Here is a 21373-nt window from a genome sequence, read left to right on the forward strand (position 1 = left end):
GCAACCAGGCAAAGAAAAAAACAGCGGGTGCCATAGGACAAGAGGATCCTATACTGCGGCCTGCAGAACCGCCTGCCCGAAGGCTGAATCAGCGTTCCTTCTAACGTCCATTTGATAAAATTTAGCAAACGTATGAACCGACGACCAGGTCGCTGCCTTGCAGACTTGGGCCATGGAGACCTGGTGATACGCTGCCCAAGAGGCGCTCACAGCTCTTGTGGAATGAGCCTTGATCGACAAAGGCGGGCTCTTCCCCTTCAGACCGTAGGCCTGTACAATCACTTGTCTAATCCACATGGAAATGGTGGCTTTAGACGCTGCCTGACCTTTTTTAGGTCCTTCCGGCAGAATAAATAAGACTTCAGTCTTGCGAATCTGGGCTGTGGCCTTTAAATAAATCTTAACGGCCCTGACCACATCTAAGGAATGCAGGAGTCTCTCCTTCTTTGAGGAAGGTTTAGGAAAAAAAGACGGAAGAATCAAGTCCTGATTCAAATGAAAGCTAGATACCACCTTCGGAAGGAAGGACGGATGTGGCCGAAGAACGACCCTGTCCTTATGTACAATCAAATAAGGTGTCTTGCATGACAAGGCTGCCAGTTCTGATACCCTTCTGGCGGAAGCCATAGCGACCAGAAAAAATAGTTTCCTAGTCAACAAGACCAGCGGGATTTCAGACAGTGGTTCAAAGGGCTGACTTTGCAAGGCCGACAGAACCAAATTTAGATCCCAAGGATACAGGGGAGCTTTAATTGGAGGGTTAATCCGAATAACCCCTTGCAAAAAAGATTTCATTAAGGAGTGAGAGGTCTCTGAAAGAAAATCGATAGGGCCGAGACCTGTCCCTTGACTGTGCCAACAGCCAGACCCTTTTCTACTCCTAATTGTAGGAATTCCAAGATTCTCCCAATGACATACTTGCAGGGATGCCATTTCTTAGCCTCGCACCATGTAATGTAAGCCTTCCACACCCTATAGTAAATAAGCCTAGAGACTGGCTTTCTTGCATTAATCAGGGTGGGAATGACCCGACCAGAGAGGCCCCTGTTCCTAAGAATTAGGGATTCAGCCGCCAGGCCGTCAAATTTAGGGCCTGTAAGGCAGGATGGAAGAACGGTCCTTGTGAGAGGAGGTCCGGCCTTAACGGGAGGACCCAAGGTTCTTCTACTGCCATCATTATTAAGTAGTACCAAGGCCTCCGGGGGCCACGCGGGGGCTACTAGAATCGTTGGCTTGTGCTCCACCTGAATTCTGAGAAGAAGACGGGGCAGCATCCGTAACGGAGGGAAGGCGTAGATCAGTGCAAACTGATGCCAAGGACATACCAGGGCGTCCGTCCCGTAGGCCAATGGATCCCTTGTCCGAGACACGAACCTGGTCAATTTCGTATTGAATCTGGAGGCCATTATGTCCACCTCCGGGACTCCCCATCTCTGGCAGATGGCCTGAAATACTTCGGGATGGAGGGACCATTCTCCCGGAGACATCTGTTGGCGGCTGAGGAAATCCGCCTGCCAATTGTCCACCCCAGGGATAAACACTGCTGAGATGCAGGGAACATGGGTCTCTGCCCAAGCAAAGATCCGCTCCACCTCCTTCTGGGCTGCTTGACTTCTGGTGCCGCCCTGGTGGTTTATGTAGGCCACAGCCGTGGCGTTGTCGGACTGTATCCTCACAGGGGAGTCCTGTAATACATCCGTCCATGCAACTAGAGCCAACCGGGCTGCTCGTATTTCCAGAACATTTATCGATAGAACCGATTCTGCTCTTGACCACTTCCCTTGCTGGGTCAATCCTTCCAGAACTGCGCCCCACCCCAATAGACTCGCGTCTGTAGTCACAATCCTCCATGAAACGGGACTGAACGACCTTCCTTTCAAAAGGTTTTGTGGGACCAGCCACCAGCACAGACTCTGACGAGCTGCCTGTGACAGGGATATGGGAAGATCCAGGGCCTGGATTCTCCTGTCCCAGGCTGCGAGAATTGCTCTCTGCAGTTTGAGAGTGGATTTGGGCGTAGGGCACCGCCTCGAAGGTGGCCACTAGCTTGCCCAAGAGGCGCATACACAGGCGAACTGTTGGCCTTGCGCTGCTTAGAACCACCTGGACCAATTCCTTTATAGAATCCACCTTGGACTGGGGAAGAAAGACCTTCTGCTGCATAGTATCTAGAATTAACCCAAGATACTCCAACCTTCTTGTGGGCTGCAAGGCCGACTTGTCCTGATTTACAACCCAACCAAGGGATTCTAGATAATTTACCACTAAGCAAACTGCCTGATTTAGGCTGGCTGCTGAGAGATCGACGACTAGTAGATCGTCTAGATAAGCCATAACCAGGATCCCCTGGGATCTTAGGTTGGCCAACACCGGGGCCAAAATTTTGGTGAAGACCCGGGGAGCCGTGGCTAGCCCGAAGGGCAAGGCCATGAATTGAAAATGCCGATGGCCTAGGGCAAACCGGAGGTACTTGAAATGGCCGGGGTAGATTGGAACGTGCAGGTATGCATCCTTGATGTCGATGGATGCGAGAAATTCTTTCCCCTGTAGGGCGGCCATCACCGAACGAATGGACTCCATACGGAAGGAGCGAACCCTTAAATAACGGTTCAGGGTTTTTAGATCCAATATTGGTCTTACATCGCCGTTGGGTTTTGGGACTATAGATTTGAATAAAATCCTTGTCCGCGCTCCTGAGATGGTACTTCCATAATCACTCGTTGATTTAAGAGGCGATCTAGGGCTGCTAGAAGCGAGACCCCTTTCTTTGGATCGCTTGGGAGCCTGGACTCCTGGAAGTGAGGAGGGGGAAACCCCAAAAACTCCAGCTTGTACCCCTGAGCTACTGAGGACAGAACCCATTGGTCGGAGATTCTGGCCTCCCAAAGCTCCGAGAAAAAGCGGAGTCTTCCCCCCACCCGAGAGAGTGGGGGCGTCCCTTCACAGATTCGCTTTAGGGGCAGCCTTAACTGGTTTGCGAAACCACGGCTTCTTATTACCCGAAGCTTGCCCTTGCGATCTGTTTGCGGGTGAACGGCCAGCAGGCCGTCGATACTGCCTGGAGGGTGAGGGTCCTGGACCTGGAGAGATTGGGCGCTTAAAAGGTTGGCCCTCGAAACCTTTTTAACAGGCAAGAGAGTGCTCTTGCCGCTGGAAATCTTCTGAATATACTTATCCAGATCGTCTCCAAACAATCTTTCCCCCTGGAATGAAAAACCAGTTAAGAGTTTCTTACAGGGAGTCTCTGCAGACCAGTTTTTTAGCCATAAAAGCCTTCTCATATGAACCAGAAATAAGGATAGCCGAGAAGCTTGCTGGATGGAGTCCTTAATGGCATCTACGGCAAAGCATAACGCAATAGGCAGATCAGCCAAGTCCTGAGCCTGTTGTGCCGGAAGGTCTCTTAGAACCTGTTTGGCCTGGTCCTTCAATGCCTGGCATACTCCAATGGCAGCTACAGCTGGTTGCACTACAGCACCTGCGGTGGCAAAGGAGGATTTTAGCAGAGTTTCAAGCCTTTTATCGACAGGATCCTTGAACATGTGAATGTTGTCTACTGGACACGTCAAGGACTTGTTAACACATGAAATGGCTGCGTCCACAGTAGGGACAGTCCATTTTTTAGAAAAACTTTCTTCTAAAGGATATAAAACTGAAAACCTCTTAGGAGGAAGAAAAATCCTATCTGGTTTGGCCCAATCCTGAAAGATTAGGTCCCTCAGTAAGGGATGGACCGGAAAAACCGCATTGGACTGAGGAGCTTTTAAGGAACCAAGGGAGGATACGGTAGCCTGGGGTTCAGGCAGGGATAATTTAAATGCCGTCCGTACCATGTCCGCTAGGGACTGGATCCATAGTCTCTCTGCCTGAGAGGCTGAGAACGGTTCCTCTATTGTGGATTCCTCCGAACCCTGTTCCAGGGGGTCGTCCCCCTGCTCCGCCAAGAAATCTATTTCTTCTTGGGAAAGGACCTCCTCATCTGGAGAGTCAACCCTAGGGGAAGGGGACCTAGTCCGTTTCTTCCTGGGTAATGAGGCGGCTAATAAAGCAGTCATCCTCCGCTCAAATCCACCCAAGGCGGCTAACATCTCCTCCGTAACAAAGGAGGGAGTTGGTTGGGTAGGGCTAGCCGTAGCACCTAGCAACCCCAATGGCTCAACTGGGTCAACGACCTCTGGTCTGTCCGGGGAGGAAGGCACTGCAGAGGCCTGGGCAAGATCCTCCGAACCCGATGGGGAACCCTTCTGCTTTTTTGTAGCTTTAGCATTTTTGGTGCTTCCCGCGCCCTTAGGAGCCATCTATACAAACCCAAGGTACTCCGCTAAACACAACTGACTGTTTTAATCAGCAGAGAAAAAAACACCCCTTGAAAAAAAGTGTCAAAAGATTAATAGGTTAGAGTACTGTTAAATAATTAAACTTCCCATAACCTAATGAAGATGGACAATACAATGCCCCAAGGGCTTGTAACTCACACTAAATGAGCTAAGTAAAGCAACCTTTTATGCTGGTCTGGGATAGAGCCGTGGGTAGCAAGGCTCAGACTGCTGCAAGTACACCGGCCTTCACCAAAATCACCACCGGGTGTCACTCTCCCTTCGAAAACTACTAGGTGTTCCAACCCTCTGCTTTCGAGCAGCCAACAGCGCCAATCTTCCCCCTAAAACGTGGGTATCGTCATAGACCTTCAAGGACCGGGGTCCAGATTAGGAACACCACACTCCTGGACCTATATAGCACTGCTGGCAACAGGAATTACTTGGTTGCAGGAAACCAGTCCTGGAACCCAGAGTCCAGCTCCCACAAAGGAGAAGCGTTATAGGCAAAACCCCCTCCAGGACCTGGGGGCCCGGGTACCGTCCACTTTGGCTATGAAGCACCTTGGACGGATCCGGTCGGTTTGCCCTGGTCCAGAGGACAACTATAGACAGAGCTCTTCAATGTGCACCAACACCTAAGACACTGGCGAAAAAACTGAGGCACTCCCACTATGGGTGGGGGTTATATAGGGAGGGAACTTCCTGTCGGAGAGTGCCAGTGTCCATCACCTGAAGGTGCGCTATATAACCCATATGTAATGGCTATGCTGCTCTGTGTCCCGTGATGTACGATAAATAAACTATCCCCTATTTTGTAGACGCTATAACTTTTTCGCAAACCAATCAATAAACGCAAGTTCTTTCTGAATAAAGAACTCGCGCCCAAAGTTAGAGCGGCGTAACGTATCTCAGATACGTTACGCCGGGCAGACAGATACGCCAATGTATCTGAATCCAGCCCAGTGTGGGGGGAAAAAAAAAAAAAGTATCTTGGTCGCATCACTCCAGAGTAGATAGTCTCAGTAGTCTTCATTTTCAGCATGGGCCCTGGCAAATTCTAGGCAAGATTTTTTATGTGCATGGACTGTAGGAGAGGTTTCCATTGTGGAAGACACCAATGCATGCCATTACCCTGCAGTGTATGCCATATTGTGTCTCGGGAAACAATCACCCCAGTTTGGCTTTCTACTTCTATAGATAACTCTTCTAGATTGTAAGCTCTAACAAGCAGGGCCCTCTGATCCCTCCTGTATTGACCTGTATTGTGACTGTACTGTCTTCCCTGATGTAAAGCGCTGCGCAAACTGTTGGCGCTATATAAATCCTGTATAATAATAACTGCAGTAAACTTGCTTGGCGATTTTCTTCAACCCTTCTCATAAGAAGATGCTCCTGTCCAGGTTTTAACTTCCATGGACGGCCTGCACATCTCTGTGAGAGGATTGCAATTCCATTTTTGTTCAATGTTTGTATCACCTTTGCTACAGTATTCTGACTGATGAGTAAAGCTTTGCTGATCTTCTTGTAGCCTTCACCTTTCTTGTGTAGAGAAACAATTTTCCTTCTCAGGCCTTGAGACATTTCTCTTTCATGCTGTCATTGCTGACAGCATGAAATGGGAAGGGGTTTTCTTTTTATAATGCCCTTTTATAATCAACTGTCTGCTGGACATCTGTTTAATGAATCAACCTGTAGATGAATTCTTGTTAATTAGGATTTTGTTGTCTAAAATTTTGCTTTGCTCATAAGACTTTCATTGGGGTGTATTCATTTTTGCAACATGGCCTTCAATGAATTTGTTAGGAAAAAAATCCTTTGTGTGTTCAAATTACCAAATCTTGGTTGCAATCAATGGCCCACATTTGTGGGAGTGTTTTGTAGTATGTGTCCCATAGAAAATGTTGATTCTAAAAAGAAAAGGAAAGGTTTTCTGACAAATCTGTACGGGTGTACTCATTTATGCTGAGCACCGTACGTGTTTATGCTTGCAAATATTGTAATTTGCACATGTGCAGTAGAGTGGCCTCTGTACACTGAAGACAAAAGTTAATACAGCAGTACAGAAAACAAAAAGGGCTAGGTATCAACACACCTTAAATATAGTGGATCAAGATTTGTCCATCTATAGGTGAATTAAAACAGCAAGGGGCAATGACATCTGCTAATCAGGTAGTGGTATGCCTTTGTTGATGGGGTTTTGCATACACATGAAAGAGAATGCAAAATCCAGGTCACCCCCTATTCCACGCTTATCACGGTTAACTAAATACATTTTTAATGTATACAAATAATGTGCAAACCAACAATTCAACTGTTGTTGCAATATAAAACCCAGAATAACCTGACCTGTTAGCTTTGTCACTCCTGGCTATTCTTCTTAGAGCAGATCAAGCAGTGAGGGGTAAAGTTGTGGGCTCTATTGAAGAGAAACTGTTCTTATATGTTGCTCCACTTGGCATATGCATCCTTCTCCCTTCGTTTTCGGATATGTGCGTCAATGGGATAAATCTGTGCTTCTTCCGCTACACCGGTCGGTGCCACGCACGGTCGGACATGCAGACGCCATTACAATGGGTTGTCAAATTCACATACCTGGGAATTCGGGTTTGAGTACTACTGCCATCTACTTAGAGAAAAAGATTTCTCTTTTAGGGCCCTTTCACACGGGCGGATCAGTAATGATCCGCCTCCTTGTGTCTGCTTTGCTCAGCGGGAATCCTCGGAACTGTAAACATCCCTTGTAATAGAAAAAAGCATGACAGGGCCTCTTAAATATGAGATCTGGGGTCAAAAAGACCTCAGATCTCATATTTAGACTTAAATGCAAAACAAAAACAAAAAATGGAAATTTTGTCATTTAAAAAAATGACAACAAAAAAATTGTCTCTTTAAGACGCTGGGCGGGACTGACGTTTTGACGTCATTTCCGCCCAGCAAAGCTATGAGGACGGGTGGGGGCCATCTTGCCCTCACTCGAGTCCTCACTGAAGAGCCAGCAGCATCCGATCTCCTCCGCTGCTACCGACGGCTCCAGTAAGCGGCGGAGGGCGCGGAAGAGCGGCGGGAGGGGGGGCCCCTCTCCCGCCACCGATAACGGCGATCTTGCGGCGAATCCGCCGCGGAGACCCCCGTTATCGTTTACACGCCCGCCCACAGAAGAGATGGATAACTCGGTTGTGGCAGCAGCTGCTGCCGTTACCGAGATATGCATCTTTAAAAAGAGGACGTATATATACAGTGAGCGGGCGTTAGGTGGTTAAAGTGAAACAATACCCTTTTTCACTTCTACGGTGTAGTGGGGGTGTCAGAAGCTGTAGTTGAGGTCCCAGGGGCTGTAGTGGGGGTGTCAGGGGCACACTGGAACAGGGCGGGCTATACTCTCGGAGCTTCAGCTCCTTCTACTGTGGCTGCAAAATGTCTGTACAGTACTTGTAAGCCACTTTACATACACCCGTGGGTATGTCCTTACTCGCGAGTGTATGTAAAGTGAGTGTACTTAAAGCGGGGTATATATATATATATATATATATATATATATATATATTTATTGTAAGGGGTTAGCTCAGTAGCAGGGTGTGTGACCCCCTGGATGGGTTCACTACACACTGAATTTATACAGACAGGCAGTCGAAGACGGTTGAAAACAACGATTTTGGTTTATTCTTCCATCTTGCTGGAAACAAGTGCAAGCATCGAAACAGCATAAACAAAATCAAAAATAAAATAAACCCTGGCTACTTGGGGCATCTACCTTCACCACACAGGAACCTATTTATGGAGTCTGGCACAGCCTACTGCTGGGTAGACACTGCTGATCCTACAGCAGAAAACTATAGTCTCCTTTTGATTTTTATCACACAGAAAAATCAACGGCACCTCACCTCTTCAGAAGTATTTCTGCTACTGCTCTCCTTCACTCAGAAAGCCTCAGGATGCAGCAATCAGTAGTAATCCTCTGGATTACTTATAGAGGCCGCTCTAACTTGGGCGCAAGTTCTTTATTCAGAAAGAACTTGCGCTCTTAGTTACGGCGGCGTAACGTATGTGTTGCGGCGTAAGGCCGCGTAATTCAAATGGGGATGTAGGGGGCATGTTTTATCTAACTTATGCTTGACCCCGCGTATTTGTCATTTTTTTGAACGGCGCATGCGGCGTTCGTGAAAACATCCCAGTGCGCATGCTCGAAAATCCGCCGCAAAACGTCATTGTTTGACGTGAACGTAAATTACGTCCAGCCGTATTCGCAAACAACGTAAAATGTCAAAACTCTGCGCGGGAACGACGGCCATACTTAACATTAGCTACGCCTCATATAGCAGGAGTAACTATACGCCGGAAAAAGCCGAACGCAAACGTTGTAACGTTAGTTTCTGAATCGGCGTAAATCCTAATTTGCATATTATTCGCGTAAAACATACGGAAGCGCCACCTAACGGCCAGCCTGAAGTTGCAGCCTAAGATCCGACGGTCTAAGACACTTACACCTGGCGGATCTTAGGGATATCTATGCGTAACGGATTCTCTGAATCAGTCGCATAGATATGACCGGCCGGACTCAGAGATACAACGGCGTATCTCCTGATACGCCGTCGTATCTCTTTCTGAATCCGGCCCCTTGACTGAAGAATCAAGAATTAAGATGACACCCAGTGAAATAGCAAAAATCTTTGGCAAATGTGAAGATATCCTCCACCAGTATAAGAAGTGCCTCCTTACCAGATGAGTTGGACCATATGTTTTCACAAGTGGTCAAAGACAGCTTGTTCTCACCATAAGGGAGATGGTGCAGTGGAGTCCAATGCAGCAGTGAATGGTAGGTCCAATGCGGAATAAAAACTAAAAACACGTTCTAAGTGTAGACTGTATTTATTCCAGGGAAAGGTAAAAAAACAGCGCTTCACCATACTACAGTCAGTCTGGTATGTCTGCAGACAATCTGCCAGAAAACAACTGGCCAGTAGGCAATGGGCAATGTCAAATAAAATAAAAACTTGTTATTTTCGTTATATTGATGACCTGATTATTATTTGGGAAGGTAATCCAAGTAGTTTAAAACTTTTTATGTCCAAATTAAATGGGAATAATAAGAACATTAGATTGACCTGGAATTCAGATGCCTCCTGTGTGGCCTTTTTAGATTTGGAAATTTTCAAGGAAGGTTCCTGTTTCAAAACAAAAATTTTTTTTAAACAGTCTGATAGAAACGGGTACATACCCTTCGATAGCTGCCATCACAAATCATGGCTGTGCAACATCCCTAGAGGTCAGTTTATCCGCCTGCAGCGTAATTGTACTGTAGGGTCGGACTATTATGCACAGTCAGATATCCTTGCGGAGCGCTTTCTGCAAAAAGGATATAATAAAGAGGAGATTGTTGGCGAAATTAAAAGGGTTGGCGACATGGATCGAGGACCCCTGGTGATGGGCTCTCGGCCAAAATTACCATCAAAGACAGGCGATACCCAACTCCGGATCATTCTTGACTATAATATCCAACATATGCAATTTGAGAAAATTTTTATGAAGCATTGGAATATTTTGCAGAAGGATCAGGTGTTGGGTACAATCATACCGCCACGTCCAAGGTTTATTTATCAGAAGGCATCCACATTGAGGGATGTTTTAGCCCCGAGTGTAGTAGACCCTCCGGTTGTAAAAGTAGGAGGGATTTTTCCCCATTTTAACTGGCTTCTATGCGTGTGGGAGGTGCCCACCCTGCAAGAAGTGTAGACAAAGGGTTAAAAAACGTAAGGAGTTTGTAGCTTCGACTACTGGGAATACCTACCGTATTAAAAGTCTCATTACTTGTAATACTGTAGGAGTAGTGCATGTTCTCCAATGGGACTGTGGTTTACAGTATATTGGGAGGACCTCCAGACCTCTCCATGTACGCATTGGAGAGCATGTTAATAACATTATAAAAGGTTTGAGAACCCATAAACGTATCCAAACATTTTCGACAGTTTCATAATAGGGACCCTAAATGCTTAACATTTTGGGGACTTGAGAAGGTGCAGCCTCACTGGAGAGAGGGGAACTTTATTCGCCAACTCAGCCAGCGCAAATCCTTTTGGATCCATGAAAGTCGGGTTCTTGTGCCGAGGGGCCTGAACTGCTTTATTTCCAATAAATGATAGGGTTATGGTTTTCAATATTGTATTTTTATATACTGTTGGGAGTATTAGGAAAATATTTTCAGTATGTTACCTTACCCATCCTCTTGTTTCCTGTTAAGATAATATATTGTTTTATATATCTAGCCCTGTTCTCTATATTTTAAAATATTCTTAAAGCGGAGGTTCTGCTGGGAAACGTTTTTTTTTTTTTAAAGACTACTCTGCTGCTGTTCAAATACACAGTTCTTTACTTACTATTGCCGATCTTGCAGCCGCCACGATCGCACTTTGGCAGTAAAGGATATTTTATAAAAACTTGTGATGGACATTGCCATCTTCATTGAGGGCACCTTGAAGCCCTCCTGTATTTCTTCCGGGATGCGGTGAATGCTGATCTCCCAGCATTCACCGCGTAATCACGCGCATGCGCAGTGTTGACGGCGAGTCGCGCCGTCAACACTGCACAGTTGCCATCACAACGGCCGGCGGCGTCCGGAAAAGGACACGCCCCGCTGTGATGTAACAATAGTCCACCTTTACCAGCACAGTATCCGCCCTCATCACATGATGCGCTTTGCGGGTCATGTGACCCGCTTCCCGCGTCACGTGACAGCACATCTAGCGCGAGACTACACGCGCAGAGAGATCAGTTGATGTGCTATGATTGGCCCACACGTCCCTGCAACAGAACCAAGCAAACAGCGCCCACAATGCACAGCGCCGTCGGGGAAAGTAGAGAAACGCCCACTCCCCGATGGGATGGAAACCCGGAAGCACATCAAAGTACAGGTAAGGGACCATTGAAAAAAAAAATTACAACGCTATGATGCTTACATTGGATGGAGGTTAAGGATGCTGGAAAGTTGATTTGGAGGGTGAACCTCCACTTTAACTAGTTTTTAGGGTTAGATTTGTGTTTTATTAAAAATGCATATTTAAGGTGTATATTTGCATGAAAGGTCGCGGGTGTATGTCTACAGTATACTATGATTAAAATGCTCCATGTTACACATGGGTATTCTTAGTATTTACGCTAGTCTTATGGTGACCCCCAGGGATGGATGTGTCTTAATTCGGCCGCTGGGATGTGTGTTTTTGCTTGTGCTTCCGGTGGGGGCCGGCCGAATCACCATAACTCTCTCCTTGGTTACCAGACAGGCATTTATAGACGCTGGGTGACGTACTAGCTCCACCCACCGCTGACAAAGTCCAATCCGGACGTAGCGTGCGTAGGGGGAGGAGTTTTTCCTGTGACGTCACCCGTGTCCTTTCTGCTGCTGCTGCTCGTGGCTGTTGCTCCGAGTTTTTATTTTATTTTATATTGCCTATCGCCTACTGGCCAGTTGTTTTCTGGCAGATTGTCTGCAGACATACCCGATTGACTGTAGTATGGTGAAGCGCTGTTTTTTTACTTTTCCCTGGAATAAATACAGTCTACACTTAGAACGTGTTTTTATTTTTTATTCCGCATTGGACCTACTATTGACTGCTGAATTGGACTCCACTGCACCATCTCCCTTGGAGATGGTGAGAACAAGCTGTCTTTGACCACTTGTGAAAACATATGGTCCAACTCATCTGGTAAGGAGGCACTTTTTATACTGGTGGAGGATATCATCACATTTGCCAAAGATTTTTGCAGGGCTGTGGAGTCGGTAGATAAATGTTCCGACTCCTCAGTTTTATGTACTTCCGACTCCCCGACTCCTCTGTATTAATATGCGAATGTATTTTATAGATTCCTTGAGGGAAAGAAACGCAACCTACCACAGGACTACTGGCTGGGAAGCCAACAGTCTACTGTATTGCACAGTTTAAGCAAAAGACAAACACAATGAAAAAGAAGATAGTACAGTAGGAGGATCCAGGAAGGGGCATTTATTCTAAAACATGATTTTCCTAGGAGAATCCCATAGTCATGTTTAAAGTTTAAGCTAACAATCAGAGTTTACAAGTTTTTATAGCCTTAGCTAAATGACAGCAGTTTTTCCAATGGTTTACAGCTTCAGTCTTTAACTATTGGCCCTCCATTCCCTTCACTTATACAAGTGTCTCACTCTCTAGTCCTGCAAAAAAACATATTTATTTAATCCCTTATCAGTGAGAGGCTAGGTTACACATGGACGCTGCGTTTCCTGTAAAAGCAGAACACAACACTATGGAAAGTATAAGTATTGCAGCTCCTAATTGTGCGTTGCGTGCCATATAGTGAAGCACATGAAAAGCATGCTTCTTCACGGTCACTTAACGTGTTTGTTTTGCGGTTACGTGAGGCACTGCATGCATTGGTCTTTATTCTTACAGTAGAGAAGTCATTAATTATAACTTTTTGTGAATTGGGACATTTAAACTTTCTTTTTTTTTTTTTTATTCCAATCTAAATTTAGTAGGAGTCGGAGCATTGTTTGCCGACTCCGACTCCAGGTACCCAAAATTTCCCCCGACTCCGACTCCTATCTCACTGGGTGACATCTTTTTTTTTTTTTTAACAGAAAAGTTTTTATTTATCTTCAGCAGGAGATGAATTATCATGTATAGTACATACAACAGTAAGTGTTAGATATTAACGTGTGTTACAGCAATTTACAAGGCATGAAATTAAAGCAGTACATTACAATCGGTATTAGTACAATCGATGCTACAAAATCCTCTACAGCATGGAAATTGGGAAGTTTAAGAAATGGTATAGGTTTACAAATTCCTCCTCTGGCATTACCAATGTCTCGTATTCAGGGGCATATTGTTCACGTATATTCCCCAGCAGGGGGGGGGGCCAGACATAGTGTAGCCAAATTTCCACACCCGGGGGTGACACCCATGCAAGGGAATCCCAGGCGCGGGCAGCCCCCCGTCTGGTCCGAGGTCGGATGAGGCTCCACCATAGGGTGAGGTGGCTATCAGCTTTTGACCCAGGCACCCCATATTTTCTTGAATTTTTATGGGCATTTACGACTCATGTAGGTGAGTTTATAGAGAGGGAGGGTGGAGTCTATCAAAGCCCTCCACTGTGCTACCGTGGGAGGTTCCGGCTGCTTCCATCTAGTCAGTATAGTTTTCCTGGCATAAAAAGAAGCGTAAAAGACGAATAGCCTCTTGTGGGTGCTAGGTGTAACATTATCACAAATACCCAGGAGGAAAATGAGGGGGTCAACTCCCAAGTGCAATCCTCCTACAGAGTTCACAATGTGCACCACATCTCTCTAGAACTGCTGTATATAAGGACAAGACCACACCACATGGAAGAATGTACCCAGCTCTGTAGTGCATTTCGGGCATTTGTCAGACTGAGCTGTGTAGATTCTTGACAACCTCTGGGGAGTATAATACGCTCTATGGAGGAATTTTAGCTAAATGTACCTGTCCCTGGCTGAATCCCTTCCTCCTAGTCATCGTCCGCAAGGTTGAGCATATCCTCTTTCCATTTATGGAAGACTTTACTCCCACCGCCCTCGTCAGCACAGGACAGGCGGAGATAAAGAGAGGACAGGACGCGATCGACACTCTTGGAAATCAGAAAACGCTCCACCACATGTGACCACAATTGTATTTCCCCAGGGAATTGCACCTGCACCGCATGCCGCAGCTGTAGGTATCGAAAAAAACATTTTCGATGGAAATTGGAAGGCATGCTTCAAGTCATCATAAGAGAGAAGTCTATCCTGTGGCATATGTTGTAGTGTCTTAATGTCATACCGGGCCCTCAGTGCAGGGTCCGGAATCGACTGGAGGTGGTGCAACCTAGGATTACCCCAGAGTGAAGGGGGAAAATGTGTTAGGTGTGCAGAGCTTAGCAGATATCTGTTCCCACACCCGGGCAGTCGAGCGCATTGGAGTGGTTACTGTCAGCTGCACTTTAGGGCCCCTAAAGACCAAGTTACTCAAGGCTGAGTAGGACCCCAGGATGGTCGCCTCCAGGTTCACAGCCGGGTTACTACGTGACTGAGTGAACCACCACCGCACTGTAACCATCACTGCTACCCAGTAATATTGTCTAAAGCACGGAAGTGCTAGACCACCCCGGAAAAGGGGCAGCAACAGGGTAAGTTTGGCCACCCTAGGGGCCAGGCCAGCCCAAATGAAGGTATTCACAACCTGGTCTAATTTGTGAAAGAAAAGAAAAAGAAGGGCGCACAGACCTAGTGCATTATCACTTAAAGGGATTTTATTGAATAAATTAAAACAGTAGTCATACTCACAAACAGAGTAGAAAGACAGCGCTTATCGGACAATTATACTGGTAGACAGTATCGCTCAGCAACCACGGTAACAACGCGGATCAGATGGCATCAGAACGACATTTTAGGCTTACGCGTTTCAGAGGCGAACCTCCTTCATCAGAGCCTCGGTGTTCAGTAGCTGCTCCCTCATGCAAGAAGCTCTCAGGTATAAATAGCCTTACAAATGTACAAATGAGCATGTGCGGAGATGTCCAGCCCAAGGCCTGCCCCCGTCGGCCGGACCCACACATTGGCCCCTCAGCCACTCTTGTCCTGAGGGGGTGTGGCTAGAAGTTCTCCACACCAACAAAGGAAAGGAGTTTACTATGTCTAAGGAGCTGCTCCTAATCACTTAGTGGGCATTACTGTAATATACATGCATGAATTTGTGAAAGAACACTGGGTGTCATCTTAATTCTTGATTCTTCAGTCAAGGACTTTATTTGCGCTGCACTTTTATTATTATTTATCATTTGTACTTTGAGTTTTTTTGTAATTGCCTCTGTTGGTGTTCAGCTTGCAATCAATTTAGTTTTATTTGTAACATTTGTGTGCTGATTGCTGTTTTTTCTAATTAAAAAATAATGCCTGTCTCCAGGCTAGTGCATGAGATATGTAAATAACATGGTCACTCACAGCAAGGGGGCGGAACGGACTAAGGTTTTTCTCTACAAGTCTGTTTTATTTCACTGAACAATAAAAGAGGATTGCTCAAAGCTGGATTAACTCTGTGTGGCAAGAATGGGCACAGATCATAGGAAATCGTATACTGTACGTTGGGACAGCAAAGAAAAAAAAAATTGGGGTTTACATCCACTTTAATGTAATAATTAGGAGGTATCTTAAAGTATTACACAGAACCAGTAAATAAAAGTGTTTGTTACCCCAGTATTTCATATTCCTGATCTGTGCCCGCTGTACCGTGTACTTGTATGAAAAAGTATCCTGTTCTCTTTGTGTGAAATTCATGGTGTTCCTGCCAGTCCCTCTGCTTTCCTATTAAAAATTGACCACACTAAGCAGGAAAGCACACTGTGGTCAGTTCCCTAGCTATGCTGGGAACTCCGTGTGCTCTCCTTAAATGATCAAAATTGTCCTGCCACGTCAACTCTGCACAGCCATTTACTAGGAATATCAGTGTGGTTACTTCTCCTCCCCCAGCTGTTTATTATGTTTGTTTTTTATATTTTACACAAATGTTTTACCTTTCATTTCAGTTTTACACTGAATGGGTTGTTTTTCAAGGTGATCATTTACAATTACTTTAAGTCCATCATCAATTAAGTAAAACTAAAAAAAGGTACACTTTTTTTGGGTTGAGTTGGGAGGGATTACAACACCTATTAACTTTTTAGGTCTGTCTGTGGTCATAATCTCTATTTGTCCCATTTACTATTATTGAAATTTACCAGAAAAGTATGAGAGGGGAAACCTTCCAATGGAGACACTAGTTCTAGTACTCTGCGGGTCCCAAGGGATTCCATTAAATTCCAGGGATTGCCTCTCACTACCTGTATTGGCTATGAGAGATGGTGATTGTAAATCTCCCCAATGGGACACAGAGGGCAAAAAAAAATAACCGACAGGGGTTATAACCCTCCTATAACCCTCCTCCCTTACTTTATCCAAAATGAAAAAAAAATCTTGCCTATATAGCTCCATTTTAAATACATTCTCATAATGTACAAAGTTACAGAAAGACCATAAAAAGAGGTTTTACTATGCCCAGTTACTTAGTCTATGAATGGTCACATCACTGTTCAGGCAGATTCGACACGCCAATGACTGAATATCAGTTACTCAAATCCTTTCAACACAGATCACCTAACTAGCAAATGACAGGCTTACAGGGCATCCCAAATTTAGGGTCTTATTTTTTTTTCCATGGCTATTTACAGTTATTTACATTTTGCATAACTTTATTAAGCAAACCAACCCTTCGCAAAGTACCTTTTGCTAAATTCCGAAAAAGGGAACTTTGGCTTAATAAAGTTTTTCTATGATGTCGTCTAATAGCGGTTTGGTATTTTGTAAAAATTTCCAGTAATTTAATTTACATTATAGGAAGCACCCAATGTTTTTTTTTATGCATCGGTTCTCCACAGTTGGTTTTTGGAGCCAGGGATTTGCTTCTCCTGTATCTGTTGTGTTTTTCCTGCTTCTCCTTAGACACAATTAAATAAATCTGTTTCACTTTATGAATGTAGGTTCACGTTAAAATTGCAGCTAATGTTTCCAATCCCAGATGCTAGGAAAGTTAGCACATCATAAAGGAAGCAGGGCTCCACTTAAAAAAATAGTTGTGCCTGTGGCAAACTACTTCTATGATATCCCATACAACTGTGCCAAGGCTAAGTTAGGTGGAGCTCTCTTTCAGTTCATGAAACAGTGACAAAACCTACCAACAACACTGCTTGTTGCTGCTCAGTATCTCTTACCTCTGATGACACCGCAGCAGTGGAAAGGACAGTATGTGCTCCATTTCTATTCAGACTCGCTTGGCTTTCCTTAATACCATTCTCCATACCACGATTCTTCCCAGCTATGTTAGAAAACAAAGTGACGCCTGACAATGAAAGAAAAACTTCTGATGAAGAATATCTCCAAGCAGTACACTTTTTTTACCTTATGGTATAAAGCAAGTCATGTAAACAGCAGAACATTTCTTCTAATGACTTTCAGTGCAGTGTTAAGGTGAAAGAAAAGGAGGGGGTGAGCAACATGCAGCCAGTAATGTTCCTGAGCATTGGCACTAGTCACCAGCTTATTTTCAGAACTACTATATCAAACATCCCAAGCACTGCTGCAAGGTCCTGACTCCGAGGTAACAAATTACAACCCAGCAAAAATCAGTGTTATATGTAAAGGAGTGCCATACAGAGCAATTATGCATTTAGAAGAAAACATATTATAGCCAAATGTTTTCAAGGCATAAATCAAAATATCAGGGGTGCAAACTGGTGCTTCAATTTCTAAGCCCACACTGTCAATCAACTGTATAAGCAGATACAGGAGAGATGGTTGCTCAAAAGTGAAAAGAAATAGGAGGGAAAAAAAAGAAGTGTGTGTGTGTGTGTGTGTGTGTGTGTGTGTGTGTGTGTGTGTGTGTGTATATGTATGTATGTATGTATGTATGTATGTATGTATGTATGTATGTATGTATGTATGTATGTATGTGTATATATATATATATATATATATATATATATATATGATAAAGGAGGGAACTAGGGGCTAGTTTTTGGACTTTTTAGGCACGATTTGGTTGGTCAGAATATATATACAAGAAAAGAATTTTTTTCTAAAAAGTAGATTTGTTTATTTAGATATAAAATATCATAATGTGTAGAAAAATACAGAAGAAAGAGTATTGCCGTTTCCAGCACAAAAAACCATCTAACAGGCTAATCTAGGCAAGCCTATCCATGAACATTGACAGGAATATATACATAAATTATAACAAAATATCAACAATAAAATTGAACACTTCCAAAAGTATTTGGAATAATACTTTTGGAAGTGTTCAATTTTATTGTTGATATTTTGTTATAATTTATATTTATATTTTATATCTAAATAAACAAATCTACTTTTTAGAAAAAATTCTTTTCTTGTATATATATTCTGACCAACCAAATCGTGCCTAAAAAGTCCAAAAACTAGCCCCTAGTTCCCTCCTTTATCATTTATACTAGGACGCGGCACCCTCTTTTTACTTTATAATATCCACATGCACACTACATGTGAGGATATTGTTACCTCTTTTCTTTTCAAATATATATATATATATATATATATATATATATATATATATATATATATATATATATATATATATATATATATATATATATATATATATATATATATACACACACACACACACATACATTTTATTATTATATCTCAAATTACATGTAAAACAAATATGACCAGATTTAAGTTCTTGCAATACACATTACATCAAGGGCTCTAATTTCAGTAAACTAAGTGTGAAATGGAAAATCTCAATTTACTACAAGTTTAGGCGGTATTTCCTGCAAAAATAAGGAACACTTGGTATATACCACACAAATCCGCCTAAATTCACAAAAAAGTAAACAAATACATTAAAAAATAACTCAAAATAATGTGGATAGTGCTCGACTGCTACCTATCTAAACATAGAATGTGAGAAAATACTGAGGATTCTATAGTTAGGTATATATCCTAAAATCGTATTACACTAGCAAAGGGGAGGGGCATGAGGACAAATGTGGGCTTGAGATTACTCCCATTAATGTCACTGTGACTCAGGAGGGGACATGTCATGTCGGTGATCTGTGGTGCTGCACACTACTGTCAGTATCACGGTGAGAGTCAATTTCATGTGTGCATCACCCATTCTAAAGTATTGCCTTCCTGAGTCCTCTCTCTGAGCTACTTACTTACTATATCGAAAATAAAATAAGAAATATGCTTTTTGCCTTAATATCTACATTAAGACCCCTTTCACACTGGGGCGGTTTGCAGGCGCTATTGCGCTAAAAATAGCGCCTGCAAACCAACCTGAAACAGCGGCTGCTGTTTCTCCAGTGTGAAAGCCCAAGGACCGCTTCAAAAGTCCTGCTAGCCGCACCTTTGGTGTGTTTACTGCTCCTTCCCATTGAAAGCAATGGGAAACCGCAGCTATACCGCCAGCAATGCGCCTCTGCAGAGGCACATCGCAGGTGGTATTAACCCTTTTTCGGCGACTAGCGGGGGTAAAACCGCACCGCTATCGGCCGAATACCGCCACAATTCCAACGGTAAAGCGCCGCTAAAAATAAATAAAAAACTGCACAGTGGAGGTAGATGACATGACACGTTTGTTATTTAACCACTTCCTTACCGAGTCATAGTAATATGACGTCGTCAGAAACCCTCCCTCCTCCCTCCGGGTGGACGTCATATGACGTCCTCAGCTTCTCAGGCCGCACGCACGCGCGCCGCATCGCCCGGGACCTGGTGAACGTGCCTGGCGGCCACGATGTCCGCCAGGCACCCGCGATTGCCGGCAATCACTGCAGGACCCCGTGGATCTGTGTGTGTAAAAACACAGATCCATGTCCTGTCAGAGGCAATGTGTGTTCCCAGTACAGAAGAACACACATCGGTCTCCTCCCCTTGAGAGTCCCCTCCCCCTACAGTTAGAATCACTCACTAGGGAACATTTTAACCCCTTGATCGCCCCCTAGTGTTAACCCCTTCCCTGCCAGGGCCGTTTGAAGACATTTGCGGGCCCCAGGCAGTTTTTTCAGTTGAGAAGCGGGGGGGGGGGGGGGGTTTGGCGCGGCTTACCTCTATCCTCACACGCCGGCAGATGTTGGTGTGCGCACAAGGGGCCCCAGCATCGCTGCGTCCTCCTGCAGTCCGGTCGGCCGTGTACCATAACTGCGCGGTACAGGAGATTCAGTTTGCTGTTCCCGGGGCTGGACTGAAAGGAAGTGAACACTCAGTATGTGCACTTCCTGTCAGTCCGGCCGGCAACAGGAACCTGATTCTCCTGTACCGCGCGGTTATGGAACACGGCCGACCGGACTGCAGGAGGATGCAGCGGTGCGGCAAGGGCCCTCCCTGCTGGGGCCCCTGACCAGCTCGGGGGCCCCAGGCAAATGCTTGCTTTGCCTGTCGGGTTCCGACGGGCCTGCCTGCCAGTCACATTTACACAGTAATCAGTGCAGTTTTATAGCACTAATCGCTGTATAAATGTGAATGGTCCCAAAAACGTGTCAAAAGTGTCCGATCTGTCCGTCACAATAAAAATCGTAGATCGCCACCTTACTAGTAAAAAAATAAATAAAAATGCCATAAATCTATCCCCTAAAATATGTAGAAGAATACGTATCGCCATAAACTGAGGGAGGGGAACTTTAGTATTACTTTAAAAACTGTAATTTTGTAACCATTGTAACTGCCAGCAAAAACGTGGTTATGCCAGTAAATTTTGCGTGTCGTGTCAGTAAATTTCAATCTGGTAGGTTGGCAACACTGTCACAGGACAAATAAAGAGGTGAATCTCGCAGCAATAAAAGCCTGCCACAAGTTAAAAAATAAAGTGTAATCTTTAAACAGACTGTAATGCATGAGTCATGAGTGTTTGGTCTGTTCTATGATTCTGTGACTTTACCAAGCATATGATACCACCCAGGCACATGCGACCCATTCCTATACATACATTGGGGTGTCTATGTGGATTGTAAGGAAAGTAGGAATACATTCCTATGGATTTTCCTCAGAGCTGACATGAGTAAAGTCAGCAGAGGGACACGTGACAAATCCCCCACATAGGACACGCGGACTGCACAGCTGTTTACCACAACGTGTGACACACTTACCTCTCACAGGACTCCAGTTACCCGCTCACCCCAATAAAATGCTCCTATTCCAGGCCACCGTACCATTGACTGCGTTACCGCCCATGCCACGCCCTTCCAGGTGTTGCCCAGCGACGAAACTCGGCGAACAAGGAGGCGGAGGAAGAGAGGCCAAGCTGCAAGCCAATCAGAAGCAACGAAGTGTAAAGCTGGGCGGAGACTTTGAGAGGCAGGGCCGAGGAAAGCGATTGATAAGGAGACGGACCAATTGTGCGGAGAGAAGGCGGGGCAATGAGTCCCATGCCGCTGTTGTTTTGGGGGATGGGGGGAAGGGTGGACGGAGGGTGTTGGAAACAGGGTGAAAGGTGACAGGAGTGGGCGTGGTT

General features: G+C 44.9%; 1 protein-coding gene across 3 annotated transcripts in view; it reads right to left on the reverse strand.

Annotated features, from left to right (window-relative positions):
* The window catches only part of SLC25A42 (solute carrier family 25 member 42), a 62316-nt gene extending 41174 nt beyond the window's left edge, over positions 1-21142 (reverse strand). Inside the window, exons 1-2 of one of the 3 annotated variants that reach the window (XM_040320800.1) lie at positions 21009-21142; positions 17091-17194 (exon numbers count right to left, since the gene is read on the reverse strand). In XM_040320800.1, the coding sequence (XP_040176734.1) occupies positions 17091-17177 (87 nt within the window). In that variant the 5' untranslated portion in view covers positions 17178-17194; positions 21009-21142. Of the gene's footprint in view, positions 1-17090; positions 17219-17277; positions 17375-21008 lie in introns of those variants that run through there. The other 2 variants (XM_040320784.1, XM_040320790.1) reach the window with 2 other exon arrangements.
* Positions 21143-21373: the final 231 nt, after the last annotated feature.

This window comes from Rana temporaria, chromosome 1 (assembly GCF_905171775.1).
Source record: "Rana temporaria chromosome 1, aRanTem1.1, whole genome shotgun sequence".
NCBI lineage: Eukaryota > Metazoa > Chordata > Amphibia > Anura > Ranidae > Rana > Rana temporaria.